The sequence below is a fragment of the Capra hircus genome, chromosome 5, assembly GCF_001704415.2.
Source record: "Capra hircus breed San Clemente chromosome 5, ASM170441v1, whole genome shotgun sequence".
Classification (NCBI taxonomy): Eukaryota; Metazoa; Chordata; class Mammalia; order Artiodactyla; family Bovidae; genus Capra; species Capra hircus.
This window is the reverse complement of record NC_030812.1, coordinates 93,938,550-93,953,145: the sequence shown is the minus strand read 5'-3', so window position 1 is coordinate 93,953,145 and position 14,596 is coordinate 93,938,550. Positions and strand designations below refer to the sequence as shown.

Sequence of the window (14,596 nt, the reverse complement as noted above, 5' to 3'; positions counted from 1 at the left end):
TAATAGAAAATGAGAATTGCAGGAAGTGCAGCACTTATTCATGATAAGAACATAAAGAAAAGTAGTGAGAGACGGAATCCTCTTTAACCTTATAGAGGGTATCTACAAAAAGCCTACAATTAACATCATTCTTAACGGTGAATGACTGCATACTTTTTCACTTAAAATCAGGAACTAGGCAAGGATTTCCATGCCACTTCTAGTCTATCGTCTACAGTCCTGGAGGTCTTATCCAGTGCACTCATGGAAGAAAACAAAGACAGACAAGGTAAGGGGGAAGTAAAACTGTCTTCCTGCAGAGATGGGCTGATGATGCATCTAGAAAAATCCCAAGAAATCTACCAGAAAAAAAAAAAGCTATTAGAATGATAAATGAACTTAGAAAGTTCTCAAGATAAAGAGTAAATATACAAAAAATAGTATTTCGATATTGTGATGGTTTTTAAATTTCCACAAATTCCTTGGCAATTTTCCCTTGAAAGGATAGATTCTAACGTCCTCTTCTTGAGTGTGGACTAATCATAACAACCTCCTTCTAATAAATAGAATGTGGTGGAAGTGACAGCAAGTGACTTCTGAGACTAGGTCATAATAGTCACTGCTGTTTCTGCCTTGTTCTTTTGGATCACTTGGTTTGGGAACCAGGAGCCCTGTTTCAAGGATACTTGAACAGTTCTACAGAGAAGCCCATGGAGGGGAACTGATTTGTCAGCAGCATCTTATTGACCATGGAAGTGAGTCACCTTGGAAGTACCTCCTTTCGCTTCAGTTAAGTTATCAGAGATTTCAGCCCCTCAGTCCCTGAGTCTTCGTAGACACCAACCATCCTAACTGGGCCCTATCTAAATCCCTTATTCATAGAAACTATGAGGTGCTAAACAATTACTGTCATTCCTTCAAGTCACGAATTTGGGGCATGACTTGGTACATGGTGATAGATAACTAATGCGTGTACACATACAAGCAATGAACAATTGGAAAAGGGAATAAAAAACTGATTCTGATTACAGTAGCATCAAAATTCACTTAGGATTCATATTAGTTTAAGGTATGTAAGACCGATATACTAAAAACTACAAAAAAATTGCTCAAATTGAAGAAGACCTAAATAAATAGAGAAACAATATTTTTGGATGGCAAGACTCAGGTTTACTGACATGTTGATTCTCTCTGATTGATTTAAAGCTCCGATGCAATAGAAATCAATAGATCTTTTTTTTTGACATGAACAAGTTTTATTTTAATATAATTTCTAAAGGTTACCCTTATTACAAAATATTTGCTTTATTCCCTGAGTTATAAAACGCACCCTGTAACCTATCTTATACCCTATAGTTTGTACCTCTCAGTCCCCCTACCCTCTGTAAGCCCTCTCTCCTCCCCACTAGTAACAACTAGTTGGTTCTCTATATCTGTGAGTCTTCTTTTCTTGTTATATTCACTAATTTGTTATATTTTTTTAGATTCTACATATAAATGATTTCATATAGTATTTGTCTTTCTCTGTCTGACATAAGTGAAATAATTCACTTAGCATAATGGAAAAATTTCATTCTTTTTATGGCTGAGGAGTATTCCATTGTGTGTGTGTGTGTGTGTGTATATATATATATATAAATAATATATATATACCACATCTTCTTTATTAGTCATTTGCTGATGAACACTTAGGTTGCTTCCATGTCTTAGCAATTGTAAATAATTTTGTAAATTGTAAATAATTGTAAATTGTACAATTTGTAAATTGTAAATAATTGTAAATAATTCATCTGCTATGAACACTTGGGGGCACATATCTTTTCAAGGTAGTGTTTTTGGCTTTTATTTTTGGATATGCATCCAGGAGTGGAATTGCTGGGTCCTATGATAGTTGTAGTTTTAGAGGAACTTCCATACTGTTTTCCATGGTGGCTGCACCAATACAGATTTCCACCAACCAGTGTACAAGGGTTCACTTTTCCCCACTTCCATTAGAGATATTGAGTAGAGGTCCCTGTGTCATACAGTAAGGTCCGTATCAGTCATCTATTTTACATATGTGTTGTCTGTTTAAGTCGTGTCTGACTCTTTTGCGACCCCATGGACTGTAGCCTCCCAGGCTCCTCTGTCCAGGAATTTCCCAGGCAAGAATACTGGAGTGGGTTGCCATTTCCTCCTCCAGGGAGTGCCTAGTGATAGTGGCAGAAACTAAGGATCCAGACAAGTATATAAGCTTTCTTTAAATTGTTTTTCTAATTAGTTAATTTTTGTCTGTGCTGGGTCTGTGTTGCTGCAAGCAGGCTTTCTCTATTTGCAGTACATGGGCTTCTCATTACGGTGGCTTCTCTTGTTGCAAAGCATGGGCTCTAGGCACGTGGGCTTCAGTAGTTGTGGCACACAGGCTTAGCTGCCCTGTGGCATGTGGAATCATCCCGGACAAGGGATCAAACATGTTGCACCTGCATAGACAACACATTCTTATCCACTGGACCACCAGGGAAGTCCCAGTGTATAACCTTTTATCCGGGAAGTGTTCCCGAGCTATAGTGAGGCCAAGGGGGTGTGCCAGCATGATGTCTCCCAGCTTATTTTCCCTGGCTATGTCTCCTTAGCCTCTAGAGGGGTGGAAAACCTGAAGCCTGTCTGAAGCTGAAGCTCCAGGCTAAGTAAATAGGTCTTTTTCACAGGAATACTTGGGTTTTATTTCCACTTGCTGTCTGTGCAGTGCCCTGGGGGTGTCTGCCTGCTGAGAATTGTCTTTCTGATGGTTACAGCCCTGTGGAGCTCAGGAATGCCAGTGTCCTTGGCCAGCAAGGCCAAGGGATCAAAGGGTGTCCCCTGTGTGGATTGCACGTGCTCAGCGACTTTAGCAAGACTGCTGGGGAGTGTAGTGGGTGGGGCATGCTCACTGGCTTCAGAAAGACAGCTCTCCAGCCCCAGCCAGGAGGTGAGAGAGTGGCGCAACCACTGTGCCTGCAGACTTCAGCAAGGACGTGGGACGCCGTCGCCACGATTCACCCCTGTCTGCTTAGCTAGGCAGTTGGGAGGCTGTTGTATCCAAGCTCACCAACCTGTTCTAGCATGCTAGGTGGAGAGTGCAACAACCAGGTCCATCAGTGCCTCTGCCTTCGGGAGGGTTTGGGGATTTTTTTTTTTTTTTTTTTTTGCTCTTATTTATTTATTTTTGGCTGTGCTGGATCTTGGTTGCTGTGCGAGCTTTTCTCTAGTTGAGGCGAGTGGGAGCTACTCTTTAATTGCAGTGCATGGGCTTCTCATTGCTGTGGCTTCTCTAGTGGTGGAGCACGGGCTCTAGGGCACACGGGCTTGGTAGTTGCGGCTCCCTGGCTCTAGAGCACAGGCTCAGTAGCTGTGGCACACAGGTTTAGTTGCTCTGCAGCATGTGGGATCTTCCCAGACCAGGGATCGAACCCGCATCCCCTGCACTGGCAAGCAGATTCTTTACCACCGAGCTACCAGGGAAGCCCAGGAGCTTTTCAATGGTCCCCTGCCTCTCCAGCTGATACCTTTAGATTGACAATGAATCTCCTTCACGTATGGCCCTTTTCAAGATACTGTTATTCTGCTCACTCTGGGGGTAAGACCACATGCAAAATCCTTTAATAGGGGAATTTCACATTCCTATAGCACTTTGGAATCCTTGGAGCTCAGCCCTGTTGGGTCTCTAAGGCAGGAGTTTTGGGGGCTCATCTTTCTGGGGCAGACCCCAAAGGTTGGGGTGCCTGGGGTGGGGCACCAATCCCTTACTCGTCCTGGAGAAGCGGTAGGCTCATGAGAGTCCTCTTTGTCCAGTGTTGCTGCATACAATAAGGGGAGGTCTTTTGCAAGACCATGTCTCTACCTCTCCTACCTGCCTCAATGTATTCCTTTTATTTTGTGTTGTGGGAAGCATTTTGTCTAGTTTTCTGATCTTTTTCAGAGGGAAATGTTCCACACTTAGCTGTAGATTTAGTGTGTCCATGAGAGCCCATGAGTTCAGAATTTTTCTACTCTGTCATCCTGGACACTGCCTTAAACCTTTCTAGATTAAAATGGGGGATATTATATTAATTTGTTTCCTTGAATAACCTCCTCTATTTTTATGAAGTCCGCTGGGACTCTTGGTGAACACAGAGCATGAGATTGGCTTGAATAAGTCTGGGTGTGCTGGGGTAAGCAAATCCTTTTGCAATATTGACCAAGGCACTGTGAAGGATTACTAATGCTCTTCCTATCCCCCTATGCTGGAGGACAGTTTTGAGAGTGCCCTTGTAATAATTCTTACTAGGCAATTATCCCTCAAGGATTTTGGCAAGAACAACAGGAATATACAGAAAGCCAAGATCTGCTTTAGTAATTCAGCAGTCATATTTTTTTTTTCTTTTTGAAGATGAATATCAATCTTCTAACCATATATTGAGCTATAACATGTTACATGGTATGAGTTGCCTGGATTGTTGCCTCAGCCTTCTACACATTCTGTTGGAAGCCTCTTTTGTCCACTGCTCAGGAAGTTGGCATTTTGTAATTTAAAATGCAAATCTATTAATGTTACTTCCACTTGTCACTTTAATAGTCTTGCATTGCCCTTCATTCCCTCCCTCTGGGCTTCTCTGAATTTTTTCTTGCCTACAGGCTTTTACATCTTCTATGTTCCATGTGGAACATTACTTCACATTCCATCACATATCCCGATTGGTCTGCCTAATTTATACTTGCTTTTGTGTCTTAACATAAACTTTACTTTCTCTTAAAAGTTTTCTCATCCCCAAACTACTCTTCCCTGTTATTACACAAATCACACTTGAAGCATTATTTTCTTTTATTTGTCTCTATTTTTTACAAGAAGGTAAATTTTGTTAGAATAGAGACCATTTGTCCTGTTTTTCATCAGAAACACTCTGTCTAGCACATTGTAACGGAAAGTCATAGATGAATAAATTATATCATGACTTGATCTATCAGTTCTGACTCAACAATTCTTAGTATATTTATCCATATTAGGAAGACCTTCCAGGTCCTGCTACTCTGAATACAAAACCAACATCACGATCCTAATTCACTCAATCTACCGTGGCATTCCTCCTCCAAAGAAAAACAAGTCACCTAGCTTCTTTTCTGGGATCAACAGCACCTTCACATGGCATAGAGTTCACAGCAAAGCTTAGTTCCACACCTGTTGAATGAATCCGATGTGACTGATCCCTTAATTAAACAATTCTTTGTAATATAAATAAAATTCTACATAGTTTTCATGTTTGCTGTTGAGAACAAAGCAGTTTAGTTAGAGAAATTATGAATTACACTGCTTCATTGGCTCCTATAAAAACATCTTGGAGTAAGAAAGATGTCTTTTGTTTTCTCTCAGTTATATATATACTTCTGTATCTGTCTGTTCTGGAAGGAAATCAACCCTGAATATGCATTGGAAGGACTGATGCTGAAGCTGAAATTCCAATACTTTGGCTGACTCGAAAAGCCAACTCACTGGAAAAAACCCTGATGCTGGGGAAGACTGAAGGCAGGAGGAGAATGGGGACAACAGAGGATGAGATGGTTGAATGGCATCACCGACTCAATGGACATGAGTTTGAACAACCTCCAGGAGATGGAAGGACAGGGAAGCCTGGTGTGCTGCAGTCCATGGGTCGCAAAGAGTCAGACACAACTAAGCGACCAAACAACAATAATATATGCAAATATTGGCAAGCCGAATGTTTTCATATGAAATTCCTCCATGTCCTTCTCCCTCGCTACTTTTGGGATCCAGGACTGTTAAGATAGGAGAGATTTGAAAGCAAAGATTTCAGGTAGCAGTTGAATTTTGCATTTTATCAAAAATAGGAGGGAGAGTAGGAATGGTTCATTGTCTCAGTATCTTGCTGTCCTTAAATTTTGGAACAAAGAATCAAAGCATGGTCTAACTTGAAGAAAGGAGACCTCATTCCCCCTCGATAATAAAACAATTCAGCAAACAACAACAAAGATGAAAGCCAAGTAGTCTCAAAGGAAGGATCAGATCACAAGGACAGTAAAACAGACCACTATTCCCCTGGTCAGAATTCCTGATAGGGTTAAGCTAGTATTATCAAGAGCAACAGAACCAGAGGAGGCAATAATACTCAGACAAAAATACTCTTTCAAAGGTAGATATGACAGGTGGTTGGTATAACCACCCTGTAAGTTGCATATTTGTAATTAGAGGTTAGTGTCCACATCATATCCATGTAGGATACTTGGATGTTTGGTAAGAACTCCCCCCTTGTCTTTTTGCTGGTGATGTTTCCTGAAGAGGTTGCAAACCAGCTGTTGAGGGCAATTCCAGCTATCAGATACAATTTTAGGGGTTTAGACAGTGGCTTTTGTTTTTTAAATCCATATTTCTCTCTTGAGAAGCTAGAGGACATGGGAATACTCCAGGACATGTCTGGGTGACAACAGTCAGTAGGTGCTGAACAGCTGACTCCCTTTCAATGGACCCTGTCTTTGCTACAGTTGTTTTCACTTTGGTTTACTTTTACTGATCCCTTTTATTCACTTACATCACCTTCTTGTCTCCTTTCGGCATGCATATGTGCACGCTCAGTCTCTTCAGTTGTGTCCAACTCTGTGGCTCCATGGACTGTAGCCGACCAGGCTCCTCTGTCCATGGGATTCTCCAGGCAGGAATACTGGAGTGGGTTGCCATGCCCTCCTTCAGGAGATCTTCCTAACCCAGGGATCGAACCCTACACCTCTAATGTCTCCTGTATTGGCAAGTGGTTCTTTACCATTAGCACCACCTAGGAAGCCCATTGCAGGCATGAGCCCCCTGGGAAGCCCCCTGCTTTAGGCACAGGAGTTTGCAATTCCTACTCTACAAAGACTGTCCCTTCTCATCCATCTCTACTTCCTCAAATTCTAGTCACCATTCATGGTTTATCTCAAATGTCAACTTTTTCCTTTTCCCAACAATCAGATGTGAGTTATCCCTACTTTAAGTACTCGCAACATTTCTAACACTTCTTTTGTAGCCTATACAGTATTCAGCAGTAATATTATTCTTATCTGCATTTTATTTATCTTGTTAGTATAAGACCTATAAGCTTATACATTCATTCACTCATTCATTCAGCAAAAATTTATTAAGTACATGTTGCCACATGCTAGGTAAAGTCCTGTGGATATTGCAAAGAATAAGAGAAATGGGTATATCAACCATACTTTGACTAAAAAAATCATAAAAAAGAGAACTGGAGACAGGCTCCCAAGGAGAAACTACAATCAGGATCTTTCTTGCTCATCTTTGCTTCTACTGCAGAGCCTCAGAAAGTGACTTGTACTTAATACTCAGTTGGCATTTGTAGAAGTGAATTTCTGGCAATCCTCTTAACATAGTTTATGACATAGTACTTTAAGTAAAAGTAATAGAGTTATATTTCTTCAAACAGCACTCTAAAAACCAGTTTTCATTAATATATGCTAATCACTAAACATTTCTTCATCCATTCCAGTTACTCTGAATCACCAAGGTTTCATCTGGAAATAGGACTCAGAAGTACTGAGATGTCCCTGTAAATTTAGTTACCTGGGTAACTGCTGAAAGAGAGGCGACTGCTGCTGGTGTCTTTATCAACGATATTGAAGTCCCAGTGTTTATATATCCTGAGCATGGCTGCATATGTGTACCAGCTTGAGTGAGCAAAAAAGATGTTCTCAAATCCAGGAAGAACCTAGAGCCAGAATCACAGTGAAGTAACCAGATAACTGACTGCAAATGTGGGACATGTACAGGGAACTGACATCTACTGAGGTGTTTATTGCTATATTTGATAGTGGAAAATTAACCTTTAATGTACACAAGGCAGATTCCATCCTAGCTTCCAAAATGGAAGATCCTGGAAGGTAGGGTTGGCAGGTACATAGAGCATGAGAAAAACGATGGAAGAAACAGAAGTGCTGTGTGCATGCTAAGTTGTTTCAGTCGTGTCTGACTCTTTGTGACCCTGTGGACTGTAGCCTTCCAGGGTCCTCTGTCCACGGGATTCTCCAGGCAAGAATACTGAAGTGGGTTGCCATGCCCTCCTCCAGGGGATCTTGCTGACTCAGGGATGGAACCTGCAATGGTAGGTGGGTTCTTTACCACTAGCATCCAAACAGAGGTAACATCATGTACATCCAATTCCCTCTATCAGTTCCTTCCAGTTCTTAACTTCCATGACAGAGGAACACATGAGATGATATGTAACTACAGCAGGGGTGATGAGACGCCATGTTTGGGTGACATATAGAAAGAATCTCCACGGACCAGAAGAAGGACAAAGAGAAAGGCTACTGAATGACTCACCTTAATAAGGGCAGAGCAATGTCCCATGTCCCATCTCTTAAAAAACTTCAGGCTGGAGTTTTTTGTGGGAGAAAGTGAGGGAATCAGATCCAGCAGGTCTCCAATAGCATTCAGGAACTGAATCTGGAACAGGGTTATGGGCTGGGGAAAGACAAAGACTGTACTTAACATTGACTTGTTACTATCATGTCATTTTCTATTGGGAGGGTTCCCCTTGTTAGGTATCCACTGTATCATTCCTTTGTGAAGAGTCCATCATGTAACAGATACCAAGACATTTTTGTACTTTATAAAATAATTTTTATTACTTTATAGTTTATGAGACGTTTTGGCCCGTTATCCACAGATTCGAGGAGTGGGTCCCAGGAGAGGAAAACAAACAGAGCACTCTGCTTGCATTGCTCTACCCCAGGGTTTTTCAGTCTTGGCACGAGTGATACATATGTACATGTGTGCATGCCCAGTCGTGTCTGACTCTGTGACCCTATGGACTGTAGCCTGCCAGGCGTTCCTGTCCATGGCACTTCCCGGGAAAGAACACTGGAGTGGGGTGCCATAAGATCTGTAGTGGAAATTCTTTTCACTCTTGTTCTCCGTTTGCTCAAATCTCAGTCCTATCTCCAGTTTACCACTTGAATTGGTTTCTAGGATAACTCTCTAGACTTTTAAAAATGCCTTGTGCTGTGCTAAGTTGCTTCAGTTGTGTACAGCTCTGCAACCCTATGAACTGTAGCCTACTAGGCTCCACTGTTCATGGGGATTCTCCAGGCAAGACTGCTGGAATGGGTTGCCATGCCCTCCTCCAAGGGATCTTTTAAAAATGCCTTACAAATACATTTTTTAAAACATAAATGACAGTATATGTTATGTGCTTCTTTTCACCTTGATTTTTTTTCCTCCTCATATCTTTTGGTATCTTGGGGACCTTTCCATATTGGATGTAAAAATCTTCCTCATTCTTTTAAATAGTATGTCAATGAATGGATGCGTTATAATGTTTTTCATCAGTATTTATTTTATTGATGGGCTTCTAGGTGGTTTCTAGTCTTTTACTATTAAAGATGATCTTCCAATAATCAGCCTTGGACACATTATTTTCTATGTGTGTGACTTTGTGTAGAACAGATTTCTAGAGATGATTTTGATTTTAATAGATATTTCCATATTATCTTCACAGGGCTTATTTCAACTATACTATTACAGCCTCAACAATGAATTAAACAATTAGTTTATTTTCAATTTGATAAGGAAAAAACAGTATCTGGTAGCTACATTTAATGTAGACCATTTTTAAAGTCTTTATTGAGTTTGTTACAATATTGCTTCTGTTTTACGTGTTGTTTTTTTGGGCCATGAGGCATGCAGGATCTTAGTTCCCCAACCAGGGATCGAACTCCTCTGCACGAGAAGACGAAGTCTTAGCCACTAGACTGCCAGGCAAGTCCCCTCACTGTAGTTTATCTCGCTAAGTTGCTTTAGTCGTGTCCGACTCTGTGCAGCCCCATAGATGGCAGCTCACCAGGCTCCCCCGTCACTGGGATTCTCCAGGCAAGAACACTGGAGTGGGTTGCCAGGGTTTCCTTCTCCAATGCATGAAAGTGAAAAGTGAAAGTGAAGTCGCTCAGTCGTGTCCGACTCTTAGCGACCCCATGGACTGCAGCCCTACTAGGCTCCTCTGTTCATGGGGTTTTGCAGGCAAGAGTACTGGAGTGGGTTGCCATTGCCTTCTCTGTAGTTTATCTTGACATTTATGAATACGTCTGAGTATATGTTTAAGAATCTTTGGATTTACTTTTTGTGAACTATTAACATGCTTTATTTTTCTACTAGGTTATTCTTTTTTATCTACTTTTAAGAGCTCTTTAAGTCTGATATGAATTGCAAGATTTTTTTCAGTTTGTAATTTGCCTTTAAATTTTGTGCCTTTATTTTAAAAATCAAGGATCACATCATACATATGAAAGAATGAAGATGTATATGCACATTTTAAGAAAAAATAATAAAAATAAACTCCTATGTACCTGCATCCCAGTTAAAAAATAGATTATTTTAAATAGAATATTAGCCGTACCTTAGAAAGTCACCAATCTCATTTCCGTTCCCCACCAGCAGTAACTACTCTGCTAAATTTCATGTTGTTCATTACTTGCTTTCCTATCATTTTATCATCTATGTATAAATCTCTAGGCAATATATTTTAAAAACTTTGCTGGTTTAGAATATGGATAAATAGAATCATATCATGTGCTTTTTCTTGCTCAAAATTATTTTTTGACATTGATCAGTGTCGATAGTGTGGAAATGGTTCGTTCATTTTCATTCCTGTATGGTATCGCATTACATGAACATATGGTATCACAATATCCTTAGGATAAACATTTGAGGTGTTTACAGTTCACAGTAAACAATGGTGCTGTGAACTTTTACATATGTGGACCCCATGTTCAGAACTGTATCTAATCTCTGAGTGGATCTGCCAGGTTGTAGAATATGTATTAACCTCAAATGTTTCAAGTAATGTCCAATCCTTTTCCAAAGTGGTTGTAAGAGTTTACTTACACCAATAGTGGTTTGGATTTCCCAATTCTGGTGTGTAATAGGATTTCATTGTGGCTTTATGATGCATTTTCTTGAAATTGTGCATTTCCTCGCATGTTTATTGGTCATTTGTGCTTCCTCTTCTGTGAAGTTTCTGTTGACATTTTGTGCCCGTTACCCATTTTCCTACTGGGTGTGTTCTTTTTAAAAATTTGTTGACATTCTTTATGTATTTTAGATACAAATCCTTTGTCAGTTAAATGTTTGAAAATACCTTCCCTTGGTTTGTAGCTTATTTTTTCACTCTCTATATTGTTTTTTTTGTAAAAAGAAATTCGTATTTTAATTAGTCAAATTTCCCAATCTTTTTCTTCATGGCTAGCGCTTCTATGTCTTGTTTAAGATAGACCATATTCTCCTAGGAAAGACTAAATGCTGCTGGGTCAAGGCTGTTGTCATTACTTCTAGGCTTTTTCAAGGGACAAAGAAAGGAGTTGTTTGTTTTTTTTTTTTTTTAAGGAAGCTAAAAGTAATGATTTCCTACCTGTGTGTTAATTAAAAAATACACAGCATGTTCACTTCATTAACTTTTCTTGTGCTGAAAATCTTATCTGATATACTTCTTTGCTTTATCTTTATCTATCAAACTCTATCAGACTTCAAAATGGCAATATCAATATTTTTACTAAAGTAAGATTACAAGTCAAGGCTGTCTATTTTTGTTTTGGTGATTTTCTTATCCTTAGCATCTATTCCACTGAGGATGCACTGTTTTTTGAGGATAACTGCTTTTTGCTCATTTGTTTTGCCATGCTGTGTGGCATGTGGGATCCTAGTTTCCTGACCGAGGCTCGAACTCATGCCCCCTGCACCGAAAGTGTGGAGTCCCAACCACTGGACCACCAGGGAAGTTCAATAACTCTGTTTTGACGTCATCTAACTGTTGCCCATATGGTTATACCATGAACCTGATGTACCATTACGTATATTTGTGTGCATTTGTTTTCAGGTCTTAGGAATCACTTTGCTTTCAAAAATTTTGTTAAGTATGAACAGCATTTACATGTTTCAAAGTCAAATGTAAAAAAACAAGTTATATCCAGAGAAATGTAGCTTTCATTTCTGCTCCCTCCATTCTCCTTTCATTTATCTTTAGTTATTGGTTTACACTTTCATTGCTGTTTCTCCTTGAAAATACAAGTAAATCTATCATCTATCTATGTATCATCCATTATCTATCTATCATGTATCTATCAATCACCTATTATCTATCCAGCTCAATTTCTTATGCAGAAGACAGCACACGATATACACTGGTCCTCACTTTTTACACTTATTAACAGATTCTGAAGGTCAGTCCAGAGCAGCACATGGAGACACAGCTCATTCCTGTTTACAGCCACATCATTTGTACAGCCAGTCTTCCATGTCTTTGGCTGTTTTCAGTCTTTTCACTACTGTAAATTATCTTCAATGAACAGGCTTATATTGCTGCCAGTGAACCTCTGCGATAATCCTGGAAATCTTGCCCGAGAGGATAAATGAGTATGTGATTTTGGTGCTGGGTGCCAAACTGTCCATAGCAGATATGCCATTTTGTATTCCCCCCAGTCTTTCAGGAAAATATCTTTTCCCCCCATTACCTGTTAACACAGTACGCTCTCACACTTTGGAATTTTTGCCAAATTGATAAGTAAGAAAATATTTCTCAGTATGGCTTTCCAGGTGGCTTGGTGGTAAAGAATCCACCTGTGAACGCAGGAGACATGGGTTCAAACTCTGGGTCGGGAAGATCCCCTGGAGAAGGAAATGGCAATGCACTCCAATATTCTTGCCTGGGAAGTCCCATGGACAGAGGAGTCCGGCGGACTACAGTCCATGGGCTCACAAAGGGATTGGACACAACTTAGTGACTAAACAACAGCATTTCTCAGTATGGTTTTAATTTGTATTTCTAATTTATGCACACATAAGGCCAAGCTCATGTGATTAAGAATACTTTTTGCACCTATTTTCTATAAACTGTCATTGTATATATTTTGTCCCATGTGTGCACATGCGCGCTATGTGGGTGGTATATATATTACCCCCAGGAAATAAAATCTTCCTAATTTTTGGAAGTATATTAAACAGTACCTTTCTATCCTCAATGATTCAGTAAACTTTTCAGAAAAAATTATGATGTGTGGGCCTGGGTTTTGTGTGTGTTTGTGTGTGTGTATCTGTGTGTGTATGTGTGTGCACATGCTATGGAAGATGGAAAGCATAGTACTTGTACACTTTTTAAAAACTTATACATTTTTCTTTATCATATTGCCTAAAACTCTAGCTTTAAAAGGTTAATCAAATAGCAAGTACATTCATGTCAGACTTTAACCTGACCCAGGGCACATGAACAAGACTGAGAGGATACAGAAACAAGCTGGTTTATTTGTGTGTTAAGCTTGGATTTTGTGTCAGACGTTGAGTCAGGTTCTAGTAATGAGATAGATAAGACAGTACTTCTATGCAAGGAATTTATTCTTTAGTCCTAATTTGATCTTCTCTTTAATTGGAATGCAATTTTAAAGACCATTTTCAGTATTCTTGCCATACCATATAAATCCTGAGTAGCTTTCTAGAAATCTTACCTTTGTTCCTTCTAATATAGCTCTCTTTGTTGCCCCTACAAACAGCCCATCCAATTGTGCCATAACATAGCCTGCGTGTTTCCAAAATGGGTCATTCTTGTAATATTTGATCTTCTCCCGGGTCCACTGATCTTGCTTCCTGGAAGACAAATTAGATTTGTACTAGTGGTCTCTACAGTTGTTCATCTAAAGCTGAATTAAAACCAAGCACTTAAAGATTATATATTCATATTCCTATGCTAGTATAGGGCTTCCCTGGTGTCTCAGATGATAAAGAATCTGCTTGCAATGTGGGAGATCTGGGTTTGATCCCTGGGTTGGGAAGATCCCCTGGAAGAGGGCATGGCAACCCACTCCAGTATTCTTGCCTGGAGAATCCCCATGAATGGAGGAGCCTGAAGGGCTACAGTCCATGGGGTCCCAAAGAATCAGATATGACTGAGTGAATAAGTATACACAAAAGCTAGTATAATTTAAATTCTGGCTCTTGTAACATTCCAGTCATTTTGAAAAGATATCAGAGCAAATCCTAAATGATTTTTTATTTCTCCCAAGGACTGTGAAAGTGAACATGTTAGTCGGTCAGTCATGTCCAAGTCTCTGTGAACCCATGGGCTGCAGCCTGCCAGGCTTCTCTGTCCATGGAATTCTCCAGGCAAGAATACTAAAGTAGATAGCCATTCCCTTTTCCAGGGGATCTTCCTGACCCAGGGATTGAACCCCAGGTCTCCTGCACTGCAGACAGATTCTTTCCTATCTGAGTCCCCAGGGAAGCCCCAAGGACTATGACTCTTTCTTTATAACTCTGCATGCTTTACCTAGAACTATCTAGAAACACAGATGTGATATTTACTTATTTATTTATCTGTGATATTGAGACCTAAGAAAGCTGAGGACAGACTATTCAAATGCATCTTATATAACATTACAGTGTTTTCACTAAATCCATAAGGACAAGTTGAGTAACTTACTTTTGTAGATATAAGGGGTAAAGTTAAACAGGAAAAAGTAAAAGCTCTTAAGGACATAGTGGTTTGTATTTGCTTATATGTCTCTCAGATCATTTTCATAGTGTATGGTTTGTTCAATCCAGTTTTTGCCAATAACTGCCTCAACGACTGTCCTG

General features: G+C 39.9%; 1 protein-coding gene across 1 annotated transcript in view; it reads right to left on the bottom strand.

Moving 5' to 3' along the window:
* The window catches only part of PLBD1 (phospholipase B domain containing 1), an 88,619-nt gene that overhangs the window by 26,425 nt on the left and 47,598 nt on the right, over window positions 1–14,596 (bottom strand). The window contains exons 4-6 of the mRNA XM_018048455.1: window positions 13,471–13,609; window positions 8,303–8,443; window positions 7,544–7,688 (exon numbers count right to left, since the gene is read on the bottom strand). Coding sequence (XP_017903944.1) covers window positions 7,544–7,688; window positions 8,303–8,443; window positions 13,471–13,609 — 425 coding nt within the window. The remainder of the gene's footprint in view (window positions 1–7,543; window positions 7,689–8,302; window positions 8,444–13,470; window positions 13,610–14,596) is intronic.